Raw genomic sequence first — 23,929 nt, forward strand, 5'->3', positions numbered from 1 at the left:
GGTATTAAGATGTCAATTCTCTCCCAAATTGATCTATCAACTCAATACAATCTCAGTCAAAATCTCAGCTGGCATTTTTTTTTTTTCTATAAAAATGGAGAAGTTGGGCCGGGCACGGTGGCTCATGCCTGTATTCACAGCACTTTGGGAGGGCAAAGTGGGGGGATCACCTGAGGTCAGGAGTTCGAGACCAGACCGGCTAACATGGTGAAACCCTGTGTGTACTAAAAATACAAAAATTAACCGGGTATGGTAGTGCATACCTGTAATCCCAGCTACTCAGGCGGCTGAGGCAGGAGAATTGCTTGAACCTGGGAGGCGGAGGTTGCAGTGAGCCGAGATCACGCCACCGCACTCCAGCCTGGGTGACAGAGCGAGACTCCGTCTCAGAGAGAGAGAGAGAAAAAAAAAGAAGTTGGGTATACCAATGTTCATAGCAGCATTATTCATAATAGCCCAAAGGTGAAAATAACCCAAATATCAATCCACAGATGATTTGATAAGCAAAATGTGGTATCGGCTGGGCTCAGTGGCTCATACCTATAATCCCAGTACTTTGAGAGTCCACGACGGGCAAATCACCTGAGGTCAGGAATTCGAGACTAGCCTGGCCAACATGGTGAAACCCTGTCTCTACTAAAAATACATAAATTAGCCAGGTGTGGTGGCAGGTGCTTGTAATCCAAGCTACTTGGGAGGCTGAGTCTGGAGGATCACTTGTACCTGGGAGGCGGAGGTTGCAGTGAGCCCAGATTGCACCACTGCACTCCAGCCTGGGTGACAGAGCGAGAGGCCATCTCAAAATAAAAAACCAAAACAAACAAATAAAAACAACCAAACAACAACAAAAAAGTGGTATACTCACATATTATTATTCAATATTAAAGTGAAGAAAAATTCTGGCAAATCCTACAACATGGATAAACCTTGAAGGCATTACACTAAGTGAATTAAGTCAGCCACAAAATGACAAATATTGTATGATTCCACTTTTAGGAGGCATGAGAGTAGTCAAGTACATAGAGACAGAAAATAGAATGGTGATTGATGGGCACTGGGAAGAGGGGAGGGGATGAAGCTGTTATTTAATGGGCATAGGGTTTAATTTGGGATGATTAAAAAGTTCTGGTGATGGTTGCACATGAGTTTGAATATAGTTAATGCCACTGAATGGTCATCTAAAAATGGCTAAAATACTAGATCTTATGTTATACATATTTCACTACAACATAGAATTTGAGAAGTTGATTCTAAAATTCATGAAAATGTAGAGGATGTAGAATAGCGGGGGGGAAAAAGGGTTTTTTTTGTTTTTGTTTTTGTTTTTGTTTTTGTTTTTGTTTTTGTTTTTCTGAGACAGGGTGTTCCTCTGTCACCCAGGCTGGAGTGCAGTGGCGTGATCACAGGTCACTGCAGGCTTGACCTCTTGGGCTCAATCGATCCTCCCACCTCAGCTTCTCAAGCAACTGGGAGTACAGGCATGTGCCACCACACCCAGCTAATTTTTGTGTTCAAAAGTTTGAATAAGACTGACATTGAAGGAAAAAGCTACAATAATCAAGGTAGTGTGGTATTGGTTGACAGATAGATACAAAAATAAAGGAATAGAATAGAAAGCACAGAAATAGACCCACACAAATATCATCAATTGATTCCTAACAAAATTGTGAAGGCAATCAGTGGAGAAAGTATAGTCTTTTCAAGAAATGGTACTAAACAATTCATATACATATGCCAAAAAAAAAAACCCCAAACTTAAACCCATTATGCAAAAATTGACTCAAAATGGATTATAGGGACACTTCCAAACTCATATTATGAGACCCGTATCACTCTGATACTAAAACCAGGCAAAGGCATTAGCAGAAGCCAGGCACAGTGGCTCACGCCTGCAATCCTGGCATTTTGGGAGACCACAGCGGGAGGATCATTTAAGGCCAGGAGTTTGAGACCAGCCTGGCCAACATGGCAAAACCCTGTCTCTTCAAAAAATACAAAAATATTAGCCGGGTGTGGTGGCGGGCGCCCGAAATCCCAGCTACTTGGGAGGCTGAGGCAAGAGAATCGCTTGAACCTTGGAAGTGGAAGTTGCAATGAGTCGAGATCAGGCCACTGCACTCCAGCCTAGGGGACAGAGAAGGACTCTGTCTCTAGAAACAATAATAATAATAATTACAGTTGCTTTTTTTTTTAGAATTTCAGAAACGGACAAGCTGATCTGAAAAATCATATGGATATGCAAGGAACCCAGAATAGTCAAAACAATCTTTAAAAAGAACAACGTTGGAGGACTCACACTTCCTGATTTCAAAACTTACTATAAAAATATAGTGTGGTGCTAGCGTAAGGATAAAGATATATATATGTGTATGTGTGTGTATATACATATATACGTGTGTGTATATATACACACACGCACATGCATGCACACACGCACACACACACATATCCTCAGGATATAAGAGTAAAAATATATAAGGATACATATGTTATGGTTGTTTTAGAGACAGGGTCTTGCTATGTTGCACAAGCTGGTCTTGAACTCTTCAGACTCAGTGATCCTCTCCTCGGCCTCCCAAAGTGCTGGGATTACAGGTGTGAGCCACTGTGCCTGGCCTTATTTTATATATATACACATAAATAATAGAATGAAGAATCCAGACATAAACACTTACATCTATGTATGGTCAATTGATTTTGGAGAAGGTGCCAAGATTCAATGGGAAAATAGTAGTCTTTCATCAAATGGTCCGGGGACAAGTGAACATCTGCAAGCAAAAGAGGGAAGCTGAATCCCTAATTTCACAGCATCATCAAAAGTCAACCCAAAATGCATCATAGGCCAGGCATGGTGGCTCACGCCTGTAATCCCAGCACTTTGGGAAGCTGAGGTGGGCAGATCACTTTGAGCTCAGGAATTCGAGACCAGTCTGGTCAACATGGTAAAACCCTGTCTCTACTAAAAAAAAAAAAATTAGCCAAGTGAGGTAGTGTGTGCCTGTAATCCCAGCTACTTGGGAGGCTGAGGCATGAGAATCGCTTGAACCTGGGAGGTGGAGGTGGCAATGAGCTGAGATCACACCCCTGTACTCCAGTCTGGGCGATAGAGTGAGACTCTGTGTCAAAAAACAAAACAAACAAACAAGTAAAACAAAACAAAAAACCCCAAAATTCCTCATAGACCTAAATACAAGGGCTAAAACTATAAAATTATTGGAAGAATATGTAGGAGTAGATCTTCATGGCCTTGGACTAGGCAATGGAATTTTAGACGTGAAACCAAAAGCACAAGTGACAAAGGAAAAAAAAAACAAATTGGACATCATCAAAATTAAATACGCTTGTGTTTCAAAGGACACCATAGAGGTAAAAAGACAACCCACAAAAGGGGAGAAAATATTTACAAATCATATATCTGATAAGGGACTCTTATCCGGACTACATAAAAAGACCACTTATAATTCAATATGAAGTAGACAATCCAATTTAAAAATGGGTAGAGGATTTGAATAGACATTTCTGCCAAATAAAAACTTATTTAAGGCTGGGTGTGATGGCTCACGCCTATAATCCCAGCACTTTCGGAGGCCAAAGCAGGCGGATCATTTGAGGTCAGGAGTTCAAGACCAGTCTGGCCAACATGGTGAAACCTTGTCTCTAGTAAAAATACAAAATTTGCCAGGCATGGTGGCGCACACCTATAGTCCCAGCTACTTGGGAGGCTGAGGAAGGAGAATCGCTTGAACCCAGGAGGTGGAGGTTGCAGTGAGCCGAGACCTGACCATTGCACTCCAGACTGGGCAACAAGAGCGAAACTCCGTCTCAAAAAATAAAAATAAATAAATATATGTATATACACATACACAAAAATTAGCCAGGCATGGTGGTACACACCTGTAATCCCAGCTACTTGGGAGGCTGAGGCACGAAGAATCTCTTGAACCTGGGAGGTGGAAGTTGCAGTGAACCTGGGAGGTAGAATTTGCAGTGAGCCGAGATCGCGCCTCTGCACTCCAGCCTGGGTGACAAGAGCAAATCTCCATCTCAAAAACAAAAACAAAAAACAAAAAAAATTAGTCAGATGTGGTGGCACATGCCTGTAGTTCCAGCTACTTGGAGTACTGATGCAATAAGATTGCTTGAGCCCAGGACACGGAGGCGGCAGTGAGCCGTGTTTGTGCCACAGCACTCCAGCCTAGGTAACAAAGCGAGACCCTATCTCAACAGTAACAACAATAACAACAAAAGACGCTCAATATTATCATTCATTAGGGAAATGCAAATTAAAACCACTATGAGATATCACTTTATATGCACTAGGATGGCTGTAATAAAAAAGATGTGTCATAACAAGTGTTGGAGGCGGTATAAAGAAATCGGAACTCTCATACAATGCTGGTGAGAATATAAAATGGCATGGCTTGCCAGGCATGGTGGCTCACATCTGTAATCCCAGCACTTTGGGAGCCTGAGGTGGGAGGATGGCTTGATCCTAGGAGTTCAAGGTTGTAGTAAGCTATGAACATGCCACTGCACTCCAGCGTGGGTGACAGCAAGATTCTGTCTCAAACAAAAAAAAAGATTTAAGCACTGATGCATGCATAACACAATGAACCTTGGAAACATTATGCTAAGTGAAAGAATCCAGACACAGAAGACCAGGACTATGATTCAAACTGTACGAAATGTACAGAGTAAGCAAATCCATAGAGAGAGAAAATTAGTGGTTGCCTAAACTGAAGTAGGGAAGTAATGAGGGATGACTGCTAATGTATATGAGGTGCCTTTTTGGGATGACAAGTCTTCCAAGGTTAGATAGTGGTGATGAGTGTACAACTCTGTGAATATACTTAAAATCACGGAATGGTACACTTTAAATATGTGAATATTATGGTATGTGAAATATATCTCAATAAAGCTGTATTTAAAAGTGGGCTATAGATCTAAGTGTAGAACCTAAAGTTACAAAAGGTTTTAGAAGAAAACATACGAATAGTCTTCGTGATCTTGGATTAGACTAATTTTTTTAGAAACAACACCAAAAGCACAATATTTAGAAGAGTCAACATATAAATTGGACTTCATTGAAATAAAAAGCTTCTGGTCTTCAAAAGACACGTTGGATGAATGAAAACAAGCCACAGACTAGAAGAAAATATTTACATATCACGTGCTTGATAAAGGACTCGTATCCAGAACATATAAAGAAGTTGCAAAATACATTAACAATCTGGGGGCCAGGCGTGGTGGCTCACATCTGTAATCCTAGCTCGAGGTGGGCGGACTGCTTGAGGTCAGGAGTTGGAAACCAGCCTGGCCAACATGGTGAAATCCGGTCTCTACTGAAAATACAAAAAAAAAAAAAAAAAAAAGCTGGGCATGGTGGTGCATGCCCATAATCCCAACTACTTGGGAGGCTGAGGCAGGAGAATTGCTTGAGCCCAGGAGGCCAGGTTGCAGTGAGCTGAGATCATGCCACTGCACTCCAGTCTGGGTGACAGAGTGAGACTCTGTATCAAACAACAACAACAACAACAACAAAGCCAAAACAAACCAACTATATATATAAGATATTATATAATATATGTATATATTGTATTATATACATATATATTATACATGTATATATTATATATACACATATTTATTTTATATATACACACACAAAATACAACTTAAAATTGGGCAAAAAGATTGGAACAGATATTTCACTGAAGTAAATATATGAATGGCAAATGGCACAAGAAAAAGTGCTCAACAGGAAATGCAAATTAAAACCACCATCAGATACTACTGTGGTTATGGCTAAAATTTTAAAAACCGACCATATCATGTATTGGCAAGATGTGGAACAACTTAATCTCTCATAAACTGCTGATGGAAATGTAACATAGCCACTTTAGAAAACAGTTGGGCAGTTTCTTAAAATGTTAAACAGACACCTAAAATATGATGCATTAATTCCATTCCTAGGTATTTACCCATTAGAAATGAAAGCACATATTCACAATTTTTTTTTTTTTTTTTTTGAGGCAGAGTCTCGCTCTGTTGCCCGGGCTGGAGTGCAGTGGCACAAGCTCGGCTCACTGCAAGCTCCGCCTCCCGGGTTCACGCCATTCTCCTGCCTCGGCCTCCCAAGTAGCTGGGACTACAGGCGCCTGCCACCATGCCCGGCTAATTTTTTGTATTTTTAGTAGAGATGGGATTTCACTGTGTTAGCCAGGATGGTCTCGATCTCCTGATCTCGTGATCTGCCCACCTCGGCCTCCCAAAGTGCTGGGATTACAAGCGTGAGCCACCGTGCCTGGCCACAAAATGTTTTTAATATAAATATTTACAGTTTTATTTGTAATACCCCCAAATGGAAACAACTCAAATGTTCATTGTCAAGTGAATGGATGAACAACACAAGCAAAACATTCTAGTCAGCAATAACAGGGAACAGGAATGGTACATGCCACAGCATGAATTTCAAAATAATTATACTGAAAGATGTCACACAAAAAACGTGTACAGATGATATGAGTCCATGCACAGTAATGTCAAGAAAATGCAAATTAATTTATCGTGTCAGAAAGCATGTCAGTGGTTGGTTGGGGATGGGAGGACGGGGAAAAGGGCTTATGAAAGGGTACAAGAAAATATTTAGCAGCCGCCAGGCATGGTGGCTCACGCCTGAAATCCCAGCACTTCGGGAGGCTTCACTTGAGGTTAGGCAGATCGCTTGAGGTTAGGAGTTTGAGACCAGCCTGGCCAACATGGCGAAACCTTGTCTGTACTAAAAATACAAAAATTAGCCAGGCATGGTGGTGGCTACCTGCAATCCCAGCTACTCAGAGGCTGAGGCAGGAGAATCGTTTGTTCCCAGGAGGTGTGTTCATGATTCTGATTGTGGTGATTGTTGATGGTTTCCCAGGTATATACATGGTGAGATATAAAATTGCACTGTTTAAATATGTGCAGTTTATTGCATAATATCATGATTCATGTTAAAAATTTTAAAATATTGCCTATGATATCTGTTTGAACATTTGAAACAATCATTAAACCGAGAGAGAAACACTGTCAAATTTGGTGAGAATGTACTTAACCCTATGTGTAATAGCAAAAGTTGACAATCTAAATTATCAGTAAGTGACTACTTAAATAATGTTATAACACACAATGGGATATTGTGCAGCCATAAAAAATAGAAAATTTGTCTATGTATTCATGAAGAAAGATGTTCAGGTATATTGTTAAGTGAAAACGGCAAGGAGGAAAACAATGTGCTTAGTACTATATGATTCGTATAAAACGGAAAGGTATTAAGTGTGTGTGAACCTGGGTGTGGTGGCTCACACCTGTATTCCCAGCACTTTGGGAGGCTGAGGCAGGTAGATCACCTGAGGTCAGGAGTTCGAGACCAGCCTGGTCAATGTGATGAAACCCCGTTTCTATGAAAAATACAATAATTAGCCAGGTGTGGTGGCACATGCCTGTAGTCCCAGCTACTCGGGAGGCTGAGACACAAGAATCACTTGAACCTGGGAGGCAGAGGTTGCAGTGAGCTGAGATTGTGCCACTATACTCCATCCTGGGTGACAGAGCAAGATTTGGTCGCAATAAATAAGTAAATAAATAAATAAAGTTAAATTTAAAAACAGACAAAAAATTAGCCGGGCATGTTGGCTCACACCTGTAATCCCAACACTTTGGGAGGCCGAGGTGGGCAGATCACCAGAGGTCAGGATTTCAAGACCAGGCTGGCCAACATGGTAAAATCTGGTCTCCACTAAAAATAAAAAATTAGCTGGGCGTGGTGGCATATGCCTGAATCCCAGCTACTTGGGAGGCTGAGGCATGAGAATTGCTTGAACCCAGGAGGCAGAGGTTGCAGTGAGCTGAGATTGCACCATTGCACTCCAGCCTGGGCGACAGATCAAGACTCCATCTCAAAAAAAAAAACAAACGGTATTAAGTGTTTGTATGAGTGTGCATGCTTATATCCTTGTGTGTGTGTGTGTGCGCGCGCGTGTGTGTGTGTGTGTTAGTATAGGTATAAAGAAACTTTGGAACAATATACAAGAACCTAATAACAGAGAGGTCATCTGGGGTGGGGCTACAACATAGGCGTGGTTGTTCGTTTATTTTGAGACGGGGTCTCAGCAGGTCACCCAGGCTGGAGTGCAGTGGTGTGATCACAGCTCAAGTGCAACCTTGATCTCTTGTGTTCAAGTGATTCTACTGCCTTCGCGTCCCAAGTAGCTGGGACTAGAGGCATGTGCTGCCACGCTCAAATAATTTTTAAATTTTTGGTAGAGATGGGACCTTGCTATGTTGCCCAGGCTGGTCTCAAACCCTGGGCCCAAGCAATCCTCCCATCTTGGCCTCCCAAAGTGCTGGGATTACAGGTATAAGCCGCTGCTCCCAGCCTAGGTGTGGTTATTGATGGAAGCTGTACAAACAGGTGTGGAAAGGCTTCTTTATATATACATACATATTTTTCCTGTTCCTTTTCTCTTGTCACATACGCAATTTTTGAACCATGTGAACGTATTATACATTTGTAAAATAAAAATAAAAATAGTAGTGATTAAAATTGTTAAAAGAATCAGGATAATTACATATAAATACCTAGAAAAACTGGAAGTAAAATATCACTGGGTTGTGAAATTAAAGTAATTTTAATTTTCTTCTTTGTGCTTTTCTGTGATTCCCAAATTGTCCAAAACAAATGTGTGTTACTTTCAAAATCAGAAGAACAAAAATAGATGTTGCTTTAAATAAAGAAGAAAAACAAAAAGGAAAAGAATAAGATGCCATGAAGATACCATGAAGTGATCAGAAATTTTTTCATTAAAAAGAAGAGTCAGATGGCTGCTGCGGCTCACGCCTGTAATCCTAGCACTTTGGAAGGCTGAGGTGGGCGGATTACTTGAGGAGTTTGAGACCAGCCTGGGCCACATGGCAAAATCCCATCTCTACAAAAAATACAAAAATTATCTGGGCGTGGTGGCGTGTGCCTCTGGTCCCAGCTACCCGGGAGGCTGAGGTAGCAGGATCGCTTGACCCGGGAGGTAGAGGTTTCTGTGAGCTAAGATCCCACCACTGCACTCCAGCCTGGATGACAGAGTGAGATCCTGTCTCAAAAAAATAACAATAATAAAATAAAATAAAAAAGAATAAAAAGTCAAATAGCTCTCCCTCTGTATGGATAATAAATGGGTCTATGAGAAAAGGGCTGTAATTTAAAAACTAGGCTGGGTGAAATGGCTCATGCCTGTAATCCCAGCACTTTGGGAGGCCAAGACGGGAGGATTGCTTGAGGCCAGGAGTTAAAGACCAGCCTGGGCAACATAACAAGACCTCATCTTTATTTTGATTTTTTGAGAGAGTCTTGCTGTGTCACCCAGGCTGGAGTGCAATGGCATGATCTCAGCTCACTGCAACCTCTGCCTCCCAGGTTCAAGCAATTCTCCTGCCTCAGCCTCCTGGTAGCTGGGATTACAGGTGTGTGCCACTTCACCCAGCTAATTTTTGTTCTTTTTTATTTTTTATTTTATTATCACTATTTTTTGTTTTTTCTTTTTCTTTTTTTTTTTTGGAGACAGAGTCTTGCTCTGTGCCCTGCCCTAGGGTGGAATGCAGTGGCATGATCTCGGCTCACTGCAGCCTCCGCCTCCTAGGTTCACACAATTCTCCTACCTCAGCCTACTGAGTAGCTGGGATTACAAGCGTGCACTACCACACCTGGCTAATTTTTGTATTTTTTTTTTTTTTTTCAGTAGAGACAGGGTTTCACTATGTCAGGCTGGTCTCAAACTCCTGACCTCAAGTGATCTGCCTGTCTCGGCCTCCCATAGCGCTGGGATTACAGGCGTGAGCCACCGCCTGTAATTTTTTAAATTTTTAGTAGAGATGGGGTTTCGCCACATTGGCCAGGCTGGTCTCAAACTCCTGACCTCAACTGATCTGCCTGCCTCAGCCTCCCAAAGTGCTGTGATTACAGGACCTTGTCTTTAGAAACACACACACACGCAAACACACACACAAACCAAAAACCTAGATGACAAGTATGTGGGGCCTCAGAGTTGCTTTCTCCTTCAGAAATCTATTCCTTAGAAACAATAACAAAAAATTAGAGCCAACATCTATTTTATGTTCTCAGCAAGACTGCAGTGGATTCTACATCTATGTAACTTGATCAAGTTGTCCTAGAAAAGGAGCAACAAAGAAAGATGGAATGGAGATGAGAGAGGTGGTTTTGAAATGAAAAGTCACAAAGGAGAAACTGAATGGCAGACTGTATATGAAGATCATTGAATTAGGGAAAATAAACTATGATTTATCCAACAGAAAGAAACCTTAAAAAATGATTTAAAAGTTTGCAGAGGGCTGGGTGCAGTGCCTCAAGCCTGTAATCCCAGCACTTTGGGAGGTTGAGGTGGGAGGATCGATTGAGCCGGGAGTTTGAGATCAGCCTGAGCAATATAAGGGAGATCACCATTTCTACAAAACAATTAAAAAATTAGCTGGGTGTGTTGGTATGTTCCTGTGGTCCCAGTAACTCAGGAGGCTGAGGCAGGGTTGCAGGGATCGCTTGAGCCCAGGAGGTCGAGGCTGCAGTGAGGTATGATCCTGCCACTGCACTCCAGCCTGGGTGGCACAGCAAGACTCAATCTCAAAACGAAACCAAAAACAAAATAAAAAAAGAGAGGCAGGAAAAGGCATATGGAAGACAAATCCCTTAGCTACACCCTACAAACAATCAGAGTCACTAAAAGAAAGAAAAAAATGGTGGTGGTAAAGAAGAGGAGGAAATAATGAAAGACAACTTTCTTAATCTATAGAAAGAATTTAAGTTGATATAGTTGATCAAGGAGCCAGAAATAACAAATCTAGAATGGCCTTGAAAACATAAGCAGCCTAGAAATTTACAGAATCTTGGGGAAATCTCTGACATTCTACAGGTTCAATTTTTGCTAAATCTGGCTTGGCAAGCCCCCTGCTGACATTTTAACACTACTGTTAATGACAGGAAGTAGGACTGAGAAATTCCAGCTAAGCATGGTGGACCGAATATTCTTCCTTCCCTCTCCAGAGTGCACTGTAATGATAATAAAGGGTCAAACAAGGCACAGACAGGGAGAGCAGAAGAGGAAATAATTGCAACACATTTTTGAAAGGTGAAATTCATGTGAACAAGGGGTAAGCTGACCAGAAAACCAGAAGTCTGAATCAGAAGCCTAAAAACCAGATGACTCATAACCTAGAAGCCTAAAGTGAATCGGAATATGCAGGCAAGAGAGAACTCTAGGCTGGGCGTGGTGGCTCACGCCTGTAATCCCAGCATTTTGGGAGGCTGAGGTGGGTGGATCACCTGAGATTAGGAGTTTGAGACCAGTCCGACCAATATGGCAAAACCCTGTCTCTACTAAAAATACAAAAGTTAGGTCGGGCGTGGTGGCTCACACCTGTAATCCCAGCACTTTGTGAGGCCGAGGCAGGCGGATCATGAGGTTAGGAGTTCAATACCAACCTGGCCAAGATGGTGAAACCCCGTCTCTACTCAAAATTCAAAAATTAGCCAGGTGTGGTGCTGTACGCCTGTAATTCCAGCCACTTGGGAGGCTGAGGCACAAGAATTGCTTGAACCTGGGAGGTGGAGGTTGCAGTGAGCTGAGATTGTGCCATTGCATTCCAGCCTGGGCGACACAGATAGATTCCATCTTAAAAAAAAAAACAAAAAACAAAAAACAAAAACTAGTGGGGTGTGGTGGCACACACTTGTAATCCCAGCTACTCGGGAGGCTGAGGCAGGAGAATCGCTTGAACCTGGGAGGCGGAGGTTGCAGTGAGCTGAGATCGGGCCATTGCACTCCAGCCTGGGGGACAAGAGCAAAGCTCCATCTCAAAAAATAAAAAGTAATAAAAAAAAGAACTCTGAAAGCAAGAATGTAGATAGGGCCAAAGGGATGACACAAAGCAGCTCACCTTGGCAGAAGATTAGAGGCTTAATCTCTGGGGAGGTTCAACTAGAGCAGTGGTTCTCGACCTTGGCTGCACATTTGAGTCACTTGGAGAGATTTTAAAAGACTGATGTTCAGACTACCCCAGCAGATGTATTAAAGTAAAACTCTGGGTGAGGTATATAGCCTTCAGTATGTCTTAAAGCTCTCCAGGTAGTCCCAAATAGGCAGCCCTTTTGGGTACCAAAGAACAGAAGGACTCTGGACTTGAGGACATCAAGTGCACAGGGGTGTCGTCCTGGAAAGAGCAGGTTGGAGTCTGTCTATATATACTGAATGGAAGCCTACTTGGCTCCAAAACATTCCTGGTAGCTAGATTTGTAATTATACTATAGCTTTTCAACCCCATTCTAAAGAGTGGAGGATTCCCCTCTGGGAGAAACTAAACCCAAGAAAAAATGTCGGGAAGATCCTCAGTGAAGTGGTACACTCAGATCACTCTACAATAGAACTCTCTTGACATCTCTCACACATTTCTAACGCGAAGGGTGGAAGGAAACCTCAAGAAAACGAACATCTTTACAAGTCTTATTATAGCCATGAAAAAGCATAGAATGTTATGAAAAGGGGAACAATCAAAAAATGAAAAAATAGAACCCTAAGAAATTATAACTATGGGCCGGGCGTGGTGGCTCACGCCTGTAATCCCAGCACTTTGGGAGGCTGAGGCAAGTGGATCACTTGAGGTCAGGAGCTTGAGACCAGCCTGGCCAACATGGTGAAACCCTGTCTTTATTTAAAAATACAAAAATTAGCTTGGTGCAGTGGCAGGCATCTGTAATCCCAGCTACTTGGGAGCCTGAGGCAGGAGAATCGCTTGAACCCGGGAGGCGGAGGTTGCAGTGAACAAGATTGTACCATTGCACTCCAGCCTGGGAAGACAGAGCAAAATTCCATTTCAAAAAAAAAAAGTAAATATGCCAGCAGAAGTAAAGAATTGAAGTGTTGAGGAAACTTCACAATGAAAACTATGAATGGAGGCTGGGTGCAGTGGTTCGCGCCTGTAATCCCAGCACTTTGGAAGGCCGAGGCAGGTGGATCACTTGAGCCTAGGAGTTCAAGACCAGCCTGGATAACATGGAGAGACCCTACTTCTACAAAAAATAAAAAATTAGCTGGGTGTGGTGGCATGTGCCTGTGGTCCTAGCTATTCAGGAGGCTGAAGCGGGAAGGTCGCTTGAGCCCAAGAGGTGGAGGCTGCAGTGAGCTATGACTGCACTCCAACCTGGTCAGACAAAACAAAACAAAACAAAAAACAAGAATGGAAAATAGTAGAGGATCAGTCCAGAAAATCTAATATCAAAATAATGAGTCCCAGAAAAAGAAAGCAGAAAAAAATTGGAAGGGAGAGTATTATCCCACAAGTAATAAAAGAATGTTTCCAAGAAAATAATAAAAAACATCATTTCATGAAAGACATGAAAGAAAGGGCTTATAGAGCACTCGGCAAAGTAAATTTTTTTGAGGCCGAGTCTCGCTCTGTCGCCCAGACTGGAGTGCAGTGGCGTGATCTCGGTTCACTGCAACCTCCGCCTCCTGGGTTCACGCCATTCTCCTGCCTCAGCCTCCCGAGTAGCTGGGACTACAGACGCCCGCCACCTCACCCGGCTAATTTTTTGTATTTTTTGGTAGAGACGGGATTTCACTGTGTTAGCCAGGATGGTCTCGATCTCCTGACCTCGTGATTCGCCCGCCTCGGTCTCCCAGAGTGGATTACAGGCGTGAGCCACTGCGCCCGGCCGGCAAAGTAAATTTTAGTCACAACATCATCATCACAACATTGGATTTTCTAAATGTACCTAGGTTAAAAGGAAGTTACCAAAGCATCCTGGGAGGGGAAAATATTGCAAAAATTGCTTATAAATGGATTAGGAGTGAGAATAGCTTGAACCCCTGGTCAGCAACGCCAGAAGCAGGATTATGATAGAGAAATGCCTCCAGGTATGAATGCAAATGATTTCCAGTGTAGAATTCTATGCCCAACCAAACCATAAATCAAGTGTGGGGGTAGAGTAAGACCATTTGTGACATTTTAGGCTCTGAAAAATTTTACCTCTCAGGTACTCTTCCGCAGTAATTTACTAGAGCGCGTGTCCTCCACCTCAAAAGAGGAAGCAAACCTAGAAAGAGAAACACACAAGATGGAAAGCAAAGATCCAATGCAGAAGAGTGGGTGAGGGCAAGTCCCAGGAGCAGGCAGTTTTGGGACACATCTAGAGGGCAATCAATATTTGTTGTTGTTGTTGAGACGAAGTCTCGCTCTGTTGCCAGGCTGGAGTGCGGTGGCGTGATCTCGGCTCACTGCAACACCTGCCTCCTGGGTTCAAGCAATTCTCCTGCCTCAGCCTTCCGAGTAACTAGGACTACAGGCGTGCGCCGCCACTCCCGGCGCATTTTTGCATTTTCAGTAGAGACGGGGTTTCACCATGTTGGCCAGGATGGTCTTGATCTGACTTCAACTGATTTGCCCGTGTTGGCCTCTCAAAGTGCTGGGATTACAGGCATGAGCCACCGCGCTCGGCCTTTTTTTTTTTTGCGGGGGGGACGGATTCTCTCATTCTTGTCTCCCAGGCTGGAGTGCAGCATTGCGATCTTTGATCACTGCAGCCTCCACCTCGCAGGCCCAAGCGATTCTCCAGCCTGTCTCCAGAGTAGCCGGGATTACATGGCGTACGCCACCACGTCTGGCTATTTTTTTTTTTTTTTTTTGTAGAGACGGGGTTCCACCATGTTGGCCAGGCTGGTCTTAAACTGCTGACCTCAACTGATCCGCCCACCTCGGCCTCCCAAAGTGCTGGGATTATAGGCATGAGCCACCGGGCCTGGCCCCAATTTTTATTAGACAGGTAGAAAGAAGGTTCTGGGAGGGATATCCCCAGAAAAAAGGTAAAACTGATGAACACTTATTTGAATATCCTGGGAGGAGGTTTGTTTCCAGTGATCCATAGAAAATCAAACACTTTTAAAACAGGAGTTGTTATTAATTTCAGGAAAAACAACATTTTACATGAAAGCAATCCTACTATACCAAGTGACTTAATGTGGAACTGTTTATATAGATATATAATAATGTACGCCGCCATTTTTATTTAATCCAAATGGCAAAACTTTGAGAGGATGGGAGAGGGTAGAGGTGTATATGTGTGTGGGTGTTGCTAAAGTCAATTGTAGCTCATACTTGAGACTGACAAATCAAGAAATAGGAGGAGTATGTTATTTACATATAACATTCTTCTTTTTTTTTTGTGAGACGGAGTCTCGCTCTGTCACCCAGGCTGGAGTGCAGTGGTGCGATCTCGGCTCATTGCAAGCTCCGCCTCCCGGGTTCACGCCATTCTCCTGCCTCAGCCTCCGGAGTAGCTGGGACTACAGGTGCCCGCCACCACGCCTGGCTTATTTTTTAATAGCGACGGGGTTTCACCATGTTAGCGAGGATGGTCTCGATCTCCTAACCTTGTGATCCGCCTGCCTCGGCCTCCCAAAGTGCTGGGATTACAGGCATGAGCCACTGCGCCTGGCCTCTTTTCTTTTTTTAAAGAAAGAACTAGCAGAGTTGAAATTGCCTCTAAAGAATTAGTCAGGGTATAATTAATTAGAGCAGGAGAATGAAGTTTTTGTTGTAAGTCTTGAAGAACCTTATGACTTTTTAAACAATGTACAACTTCGTTAGAAAAATTAAAAAATTCTTAAAGCCTGCAAAATTGAGAATGCGTTATGATCTGGGCAAATTTAATGAAAATGCTAACTACCACAGACATATCCTGGTAGAAACATCAATATGGCGGGGTGGGAAGATGGAGAATCACGAGAATCACACTGGTTTTGGACTTACAGTTAACTCTAAACGCCTGAAGGCACCAGAACTTTGTTTTGTTGGCATTTCTGTTTTATTGTTACTGGTTTTTTTTTTTTTTTTTAACAGGGTCTCACTCTGTCACCCAAGCTGGAGTACAGTGGCTTACCGCAATCTCCACCTCCCAGGTTGGAGCGATTCTCAGCCTCCCTAGTAGCTGAGATAACAGGTGCACACCACCACACCCAGCTAATTTTTTTTGTATTTTTAGTAGAGATGGGGTTTCACCATATTGGCCAGGCTGGTCTTGAACTCCTGGCCTCAAGTGATCCACCTGCCTCAGCCTCCCAAAGTGCTGCGATTACAAGCGTGAGCCACCGCGCCTGGCTGCTAGTGGCATTTAAATTTTTCAGATGTTTACTGATCATTTGTGTAATAGTTGAGATTGTAATTTTAAAAAATTGCAGAGGGGGAAAGAGTTGCTAGTTTAAAGAACAAGCAGCTTCTTCTGCCCTCTAATGGCATAATTCATCCTTGGTTCAGAAAAATCATGCCTAACTTGAGTTTCAGAGATGAAGAACCTACGATGCAGAACAGAAAAGAAGGGACGATGGTGTGCACAGGAAGATGAGAGGATGTGATGTATTCTCAGAAAATAGGCAGAAATGTCACAAAATGTATAAAGATCGAGACTCTACCATAATGAGAAGTGCTGAAGGGAAAAATCAGCACCAGGAAGAGACATCAGAAAATTAAAAAGAAGCAAACCAGGATAAACCAGATCTCATATAACCATAATCAAAAATATCGGGGAAGCTCCTGGGCTTCCAGTTGAACTGGCCAGTTGAAATAATAAACTCCTAACCTATCAAAAAATGGTCATCCAGGAATTTAATATGATAGGTCAAAACACACAATTATCAACATTTTATTTAGGTACCAAAATTTATATAAAAGAATATTTTAAATCCAAAATATATAAAATTTTGGATAAGCAATATTTAATCTGGAATTTTAAGATGTGATTTTTTTTTCTCCAAGTGGTTAACCAGTTCACTCAAAGCTTATTGAAAAACCTATCCTTTTTCACATTTACTTATGCTGAAACTGTTATTATATTTGGGCCAGTTTATTGTGTTTTATTCAATTCCACTGACTTGTCTGCCTCTTCTAGCACCTGTGCCATAATGCTTTGAAAATGGTGTATTTTTCCCCCTTCAGCCCCCATAATAGCCAGGGGAATGAGGGCTGTGTGGTCCGGCCTCCTTCCTGGCAACAAGACCAGCTATAACAAATCTGTCTCTGGACAGAATCTTTCTCCATCCCCATCAACATGGTAGCCTACGCTTCAGGTGTCCTTTGTGCAATTTTCATCGTATTTAAAGTGACTTCAAAGGAAATCATCTTCATTTGCTCCATGGCCCATCCCTGTTTCTTGAGATGATGGTGTATTCCTAATACCCAAGATCTTCTATTCAAGCTTCCCAAGAGGCCATCTGCCTTCTCAAGGAGAGAACGGTCAGTTGTCTTTATTTCACCTTCTCTCCATTAACAACAAAAAACTTTTAAGATGTGGTGCTATGGCAGAAATGTCGTATTTTTAGCTATGTCTGCCCCTTCTGTCTTTTCCTGAGTTTCTAGCACTAATACGGTTTTCCCTGGCTTCATTTTTCCTATTTGTTTTTATTGGTTTTAGTTTTCAGGATACAAAAAGAATCAATCTACCAGCTTTCTATATCATTAAGCTAGGTAAAAACATATATTAACAATTATCAAAATTTTGTTAATGGGCCAGGTGTGGTGGCTTATCCCTGTAACCCCAGCACTTTGGGAGGCCCAGGCAGGACGATTTCTTGAGGCCAAGAGTTTGAGACCAGCCTGGGCAACACAGCAAGACCTATCTGTATAATTTTTTTTTTTTTTAATTAGCCAGGCATGGTGGCACACACCTGTACTCTCAGCTACTCATAAGGCTGAGGCGTGAAGATTGCTTGAGTCCAGGAGGTTGGGGAAGCAGTGAGCTATGATTGTGCCACGGCACTCCAGCCTGGGCAAGAGAGAGAGAGACTGTCTCTAAACAAAAACAAAAACAAACCCCCCAAACCCCCCAAAATTTATTAAGCTTCCAGTTGTTTCTACCAAAAAATGGTATTTTAAATTCTAAATGTATGTCCATTCTCATATTAAAATCTTAACACAAAAGACTTTAAAAATAAAAACCTAAATTGAAAACATTCACACTGGCCAAACCAACTTCATAGTAAATTACAAAACAGCCACATTTCAAGCAAAGTGGAAAAGCAAGATTCATGCTGGTATTGGCTTTAATATGAGATCACTGTTCACTCTTCATTAAGTTTAATAAAAGGTAAAGTGCATAAAGGAATTAGCAATAGTTATTTCTACAAAGTCCTTTTAACATGATCCTAAAAATAATCTCAAAGGCTTTTATCAAAGAGGAGCCTTGATAAGCTGTTTATACTTTAGATCCATTACTGAAAGAATTTGCCTGAAATCTTTGAATATTCCTATTAACTCTATTTCTTTCAGATCCGTATGCTGAAGTTATTCACATACAGCAGCTCCATAGTACACTTTCTCAAGGATTTAAGTAGGTGACCTTAAGTCTGTTCTTTCTTGACCATTCCAATTCTCAAAATTAAAAAGGTTTGTGGAAAAATGTAATGTCAAAGGATGTGTTTATGATATAAAGAAAATGCAGGGTATACACTTGCTCTCTATATTTTATATATACACGCATATATATACATATATATATACATACATACTATATATAGGAAGCTTTTTTCTAGTTAAAAGTAAGACAACTGCTGAAGCTAAAGTAAATGAGCAGTGGTATAAAAAGTCTCAGAAAGGACAGAGGTTTTGGTTCTATGTCTAGCTTTATACAGTAAGAACAGCATTCATTAAAGGCGCTGAAAGACAGGGAAAGTGGACAAGTACACAGAAACACTTGCGCAGACGGGGATGAATAAACTATTAAGTTTATTAAGTAGCTTTTTGCCCCTCTGAAATCCTGCCTTAAATAGTTTGGAGCGGGTTTCGCTCCCTTCATTTGCCATGCTGACCCAGGCAAACGAGTGATTTTTAAGCTTCTGATTTTAACACTCTGGAGTATTCTTGGCACACAGAAACGCCTCGGTCCTTGAAGGATACTACTTTTCAAACCTGTAGGCGGCCAAAAATTAATCCCTCCCTTGAGAAACAGACACATCACCGGCTGTCTGTGAAGTCTGCTCTTATTACTAACTTCTACACATATGTCATATGTCTTTAGGCCAGTGTGTGGGTAAGAATTAATTTGCTTGGTAAAACATAATCTCAAAGTTTAAAACAAGGTAATTTCATTTTATTATTTCAAACATTTATTACTATGTACAAGGCATGGTTTGGCTTCCGGAATCTAAACTAGACTTTCTTTTTGTGGAAGTCATGCTCAGTCCGGTGAGGGAGATAACCAAACACGGCCCACAGAAAACAATTTGGAAGGTGTTACTACAGCATATGCAGGGATGCTACCGCACCTTAGGCATGTATGGGGGCTGGTGGGCACTGTGAGGGAATAATTCCCAAACAGCAACCTAACTCTTGAACAATGAGTAGGAAATTATGAAACAGGCAAAAGAGGAAGGAAATTCCAGCTGGATCAAACAGCTGAGTGCAAAAGATAGGGAGACATGATATGGTTCTGGGGATTGGCAAGAGGTGGAGTCTTACTTGCTGGTTTACTCTTCCACATGGTAGAGGCGAGTTGGATTAGTTAGGAGCTGGCTTGAATATCTAAGGCTGGACTGAGCCTTCACTGGCAGTGGACTTTCCTGCTTAACGTAACACAAGACATCAAGAGCCACTGGAATTAAGGATTAAATGAACTCCAAGCACCTGGCACAGTGCCTTGCAAATAAGTTACTTCTTAAAGTAAGTTATTAACAAAACTTTCGTTTTGTTAAGCAGTGTTCAGCATCTTAATCCAGGTTTGAAGGTTAGCTGTTTGGGTGCAGCAAGATGGGCAAGGAGCAGCAGGTTATGGGGATGGTAGTGTGTGGCTGAAACAACAGGGCACAGGATACTAGGGAAGGGAAAGAGTAGAAAGAAGAGAGACTGGGGGATGACTTGAAACTTCAGCCCCAAATAAGATCAACAAAGGATGGAGCTGGAAGACCAAGTCATGGAGGAAACATTGGAGCTTAACTACAGTGTTTCTCCAAGACAGGAATTGCCACGGGTGCTGAGTAACTAGAAAACTGTCATAGAAGTGACTGCAGTTAAAGAAAAGGTCAGTTTAAAGAACAATGAGCTTAGATAATGAAACTGACCTCAGATGATACAATGTATGACAGTTCTAGGTGCCAGATCCTATGAACGTGAGACATCTAATCCAGATTTTTGGTCCAGAATCTCAAGAACTGACAGTAAATCTAGTTGGGTTATTTTAAAGTAGAAATGGCAGTGTGTGTTGTGTGTGGGGTGGGGTAGAGTTGGAATGGTTAGGCCAGATATCCCATCCCGAGCAATAGGGGTGTCTGGGAGTAAATAAATGTAATCTAAGCATCACAACAAAAGCAGGGCCCATTAGAAGAAATTTAACTTGGTTCAGAGGCAGCATTTCCCTAATTCAGTTCTGAACAGCTTTCATGATCTTTACAGTACTTGCCTGTCATCTATACAACATTCTAAAATTTTGAGATGGAGTCTCTCTTGTCACCTGGGCTGCAGTGCAGTGGCACGATCTTGGTTCACTGCAAGCTCCGCCTCCCAGGCTCACACCATTCTCCTGCCTCAGCCTCCCGAGTAGCTCAGACTACAGGTTCCTGCCACCAGGCCCGGCTGTAGAGACGGAGTTTCACTGTGTTAGCCAGGATGGTCTCAATCTCCTGACCTCGTGATCTGCCCGCCTCGGCCTCCCAAAGTGCTGGGATTACAGGCATGAGCCACCGTGCCTGGCCAACGTTCTAAAATTTTAAAGTTACTTAATATTTTTAAAGCATTGCACTTAAAAAACATTCAAAAAAAAGTATGTCTGTATACCGCTTAAAATCAATGACCGGCTGGGCACGGTGGCTCACACCTGTAATGCCAGCACTTTGGGAGGCCGAGGCAGGCAGATCACCCAAGGTCAGGAGTTCAAGACAAGCCTGGCCAACATGGTGAGGCTGTCTCTACTAAAAATATAAAAACCAGCCGGGTGTGGTGGCGGGCACCTGTAATCCCAGCTACTCGGGAGGCTGAGGCAGGAAAATCCGCTTGAACCCAGGAGACGGAGGTTGCAATGAGCTGAGATCATGCCACTGCACTCCAGCCCGGCTAACAGTGTGAGATTCTGTCTCAAGAAAGAAAAAAAAAAAAAAAAATTATCTCAATCCCTACTTATACCACTGTTTCTAAAGTACCATTCCCACTCTCCCTCATTCCCCAAATCCTTTCAGTACATTTTCACTGTCCCCAGGTACACTTCCCAAACCACAGCAATAAAGGAAACTCATCATAATTACCACTTGCTTATCAACTGGGCAGACTGGTAGGCCACAAGCACTCACGGGTTTAGCTACATTCTACTTTATCAAGGAATTTAATACTCACTTACTAGGGTTTCCAGAAAAATACGTGGCCATAAACGAGTCACAATTCTGCATCTCTAATATTCAAATCCAAACCATTTTGAAAGTTCAAACTTCTAATTTCTATGTAATTCAAGACGCTCCTAAATTTATTTAACTACATCTCCAATTAATCCTGATTCATTTCTGGCCTCTACCACCTGCCCACCTATGAAGTGTTATCTTCAGTGTTTAATTTAGAATTTTGTATATTCAGTTTAACTTATATTAAAAACTAAGAATTTTAAAACAGGGAAATGGAGACACACATACAATCTCCGTCTGTGGGTTAACTATATAAATATGGCACTACTTTCTGTAAATAATGCAAATACTCAACATTTGAAAAGTTTACTGAAAACTTTTATTGTAATCAAAAAGTGACATAACGGGGTTGTAATGAATTCAGCAAATCATTCTGCTGATATTTTAGAACTTATATCAGCTTTTGCCAGGCAATTAAAAAAATTCAAATGTGAAAATTTCACATTACAGTAAACTCCACCCCAACTAATTAATGGTGGTTAAAAATAATAGGCCCTAGCAAAACCTCTCATGTTACATGGTCACAACTCACAATTCTGTACAAAAGTTCGTGTTATAAAGCTCTGATGTAAAAATCAAATAATCAAGCAGCAATATTTTAAGTGCAGCACAGGGTCTTCCATGTCATTATTTACAAGGCTTGAATCTCTTTACATTATAACAAAATTTAATACAGATGACTTAGTAATTAAGTCAATTTTTAAGATCTGTCCTTTTACACAGTGACAGATTTCACTTTTTGGTCATCTTTCTCCTTCTCCTTTTCTTTATCTTTGTTCTTCTTTGACTTCTTTTTCTTGTGTTTGTGTTTTTGGCTTTTTTCCAATTCCACTTCAGTGCCTGCATGTTTCTTATGCTTCTTATGCTTTTTATGTTTCTTGTGTTTTTTCTTTTCCTTCTTTTTCTTCTTCTTCTTGCTGTCCTGACTTTCCGCTGAGCTGGCACTGCTACTGTGGCTTCGGGTCTGGCTTCCAGAAGGACTGTGGCTTCTGCTGGGGCTGACGCTGGGGCTGCTGTGGCTCTGGTTCCTGCTTATGCCCACCTGGACGACTGCTGCTGTGTCCAGGTTCTCTTTCGCTTTCTCCACTATTTTATCTTTCAGGTCCTTAGAAATGTTTCCTGAAGTTTCCTCTTCTTTTACAGAAATATTACTTTCACTGTCACTTTCATTATAGTCTGGTTCAAAAGCAGCTTCATCAGTTTCTCTAGTTAAGTCAGAGGAAAGTCTGGAGGAATGACTTAACTGGGGTTTAGGCTTGACAGTATTCTTGTCAGTTTGCCCAGTAATTTGCTCTTTTTCAACCTGTGTCTCTGGTGGGTTAAGTATATAAAGTAGTTTATTGCCACTTGACTCTTTATTGTTCCTTGCTTCTAATACATGCTTCTCACGATCCTTACAAGGATTTTTATCTACAGATTTTGTCTCTTCATTTGGGCGTTTAGTATCATAAGTGGCTTTGTGATCATGAGGTTTTCTGTCTCTTGAGGGACTAGAATTACTTTTTTTGGAATCTCCTATTCCTTTTTTAGGCAAATCTCTCTCTTCCCTTGGCTTATTTTTCTGTCCAGATGCAGAATCTTTATTCCGAGAAGGAGAGTCTTTTCTTCTTGTTAATTCATTCTTTTCATCTCTACGTTTGGAACTTGAATACTCTCTGGTGTCATAGTCAGTTTTTTTGTCTCTATTGGGAGTGAAGTCTTTATTTGAGGAAGCACGAGTGGAATCATGTTTATCTGAAGTTCTAGCCTCTTTGGAAGATTGAGACAGACTTTTAAAATTTCCTTGTTCATTCAGACGGTCCAAATTACTCTCTTTCTCTGGCTGAGTGTTGTTCTTCCTCTTTTCAGCGTTTTCCTTTTCCAACACTGAATAATCTCGATCTTTGGTTTTCCCTTTTTCACTAGATGCAGAGTTTTTTGAACTTTTAACCTCGTGTTGTATGATTTCATGGCTCACGTCCTTGGTGAATTTCTGAATTTTCTCTGACGGCTCACTTTCTTTCTCAGGATACTTGACTATATTTGATGGCTTGGTACTAACATTTTTTATAACACTAGCGGGTTTTCCTACACTTGATATAGGCTGTGTGGATTTAACATCTTCTTCTTCAGATTCAAAGTCATCTTTATCCCATTTGGATTGAGGAACCTGAATCATAATGATAACATCTTCAGCTGGTGCTGTATTGTCATTATTATATTCTTCCATCGTTTTAATCACAGTTCGCTTTGTATCTGTTTTTTCTTCAGATTTCCGCACAGGACTGCCTCCAGTTGAGCTCGTACTAAAAAGAATAACAATATTTTAAATTAATGATTTATTAATTATAAAACATTGATAAATATAAAAATCCTAACTTAAACACAAATGTCCTTTTAACTTAAAAAAAAAAAAAAAACTTATTCTGCCCTAAGGAAGACACACAATTTAAGATTATGATTGTATAAACACAAATGTGGCT

The 23,929-nt window shown here is 41.6% G+C and overlaps 1 protein-coding gene and 1 pseudogene across 2 annotated transcripts in view; one reads left to right on the forward strand and one right to left on the reverse strand.

Moving 5' to 3' along the window:
- LOC117088563 overlaps positions 1-18,419 on the forward strand; it is a 30,660-nt pseudogene extending 12,241 nt beyond the window's left edge.
- Positions 18,420-21,763: 3,344 nt separating this feature from the next.
- RBBP6 (RB binding protein 6, ubiquitin ligase) overlaps positions 21,764-23,929 on the reverse strand; it is a 34,555-nt gene continuing 32,389 nt past the window's right edge. For both annotated transcript variants that reach the window (XM_033217729.1, XM_033217730.1), the window contains one exon: positions 21,764-23,752. In XM_033217729.1, the coding sequence (XP_033073620.1) occupies positions 22,183-23,752 (1,570 nt within the window). In that variant the 3' untranslated portion in view covers positions 21,764-22,182. The remainder of the gene's footprint in view (positions 23,753-23,929) is intronic.

Source organism: Trachypithecus francoisi, unplaced genomic scaffold (genome assembly GCF_009764315.1).
Source record: "Trachypithecus francoisi isolate TF-2019V2 unplaced genomic scaffold, Tfra_2.0 Lachesis_group10, whole genome shotgun sequence".
Classification (NCBI taxonomy): domain Eukaryota; kingdom Metazoa; phylum Chordata; class Mammalia; order Primates; family Cercopithecidae; genus Trachypithecus; species Trachypithecus francoisi.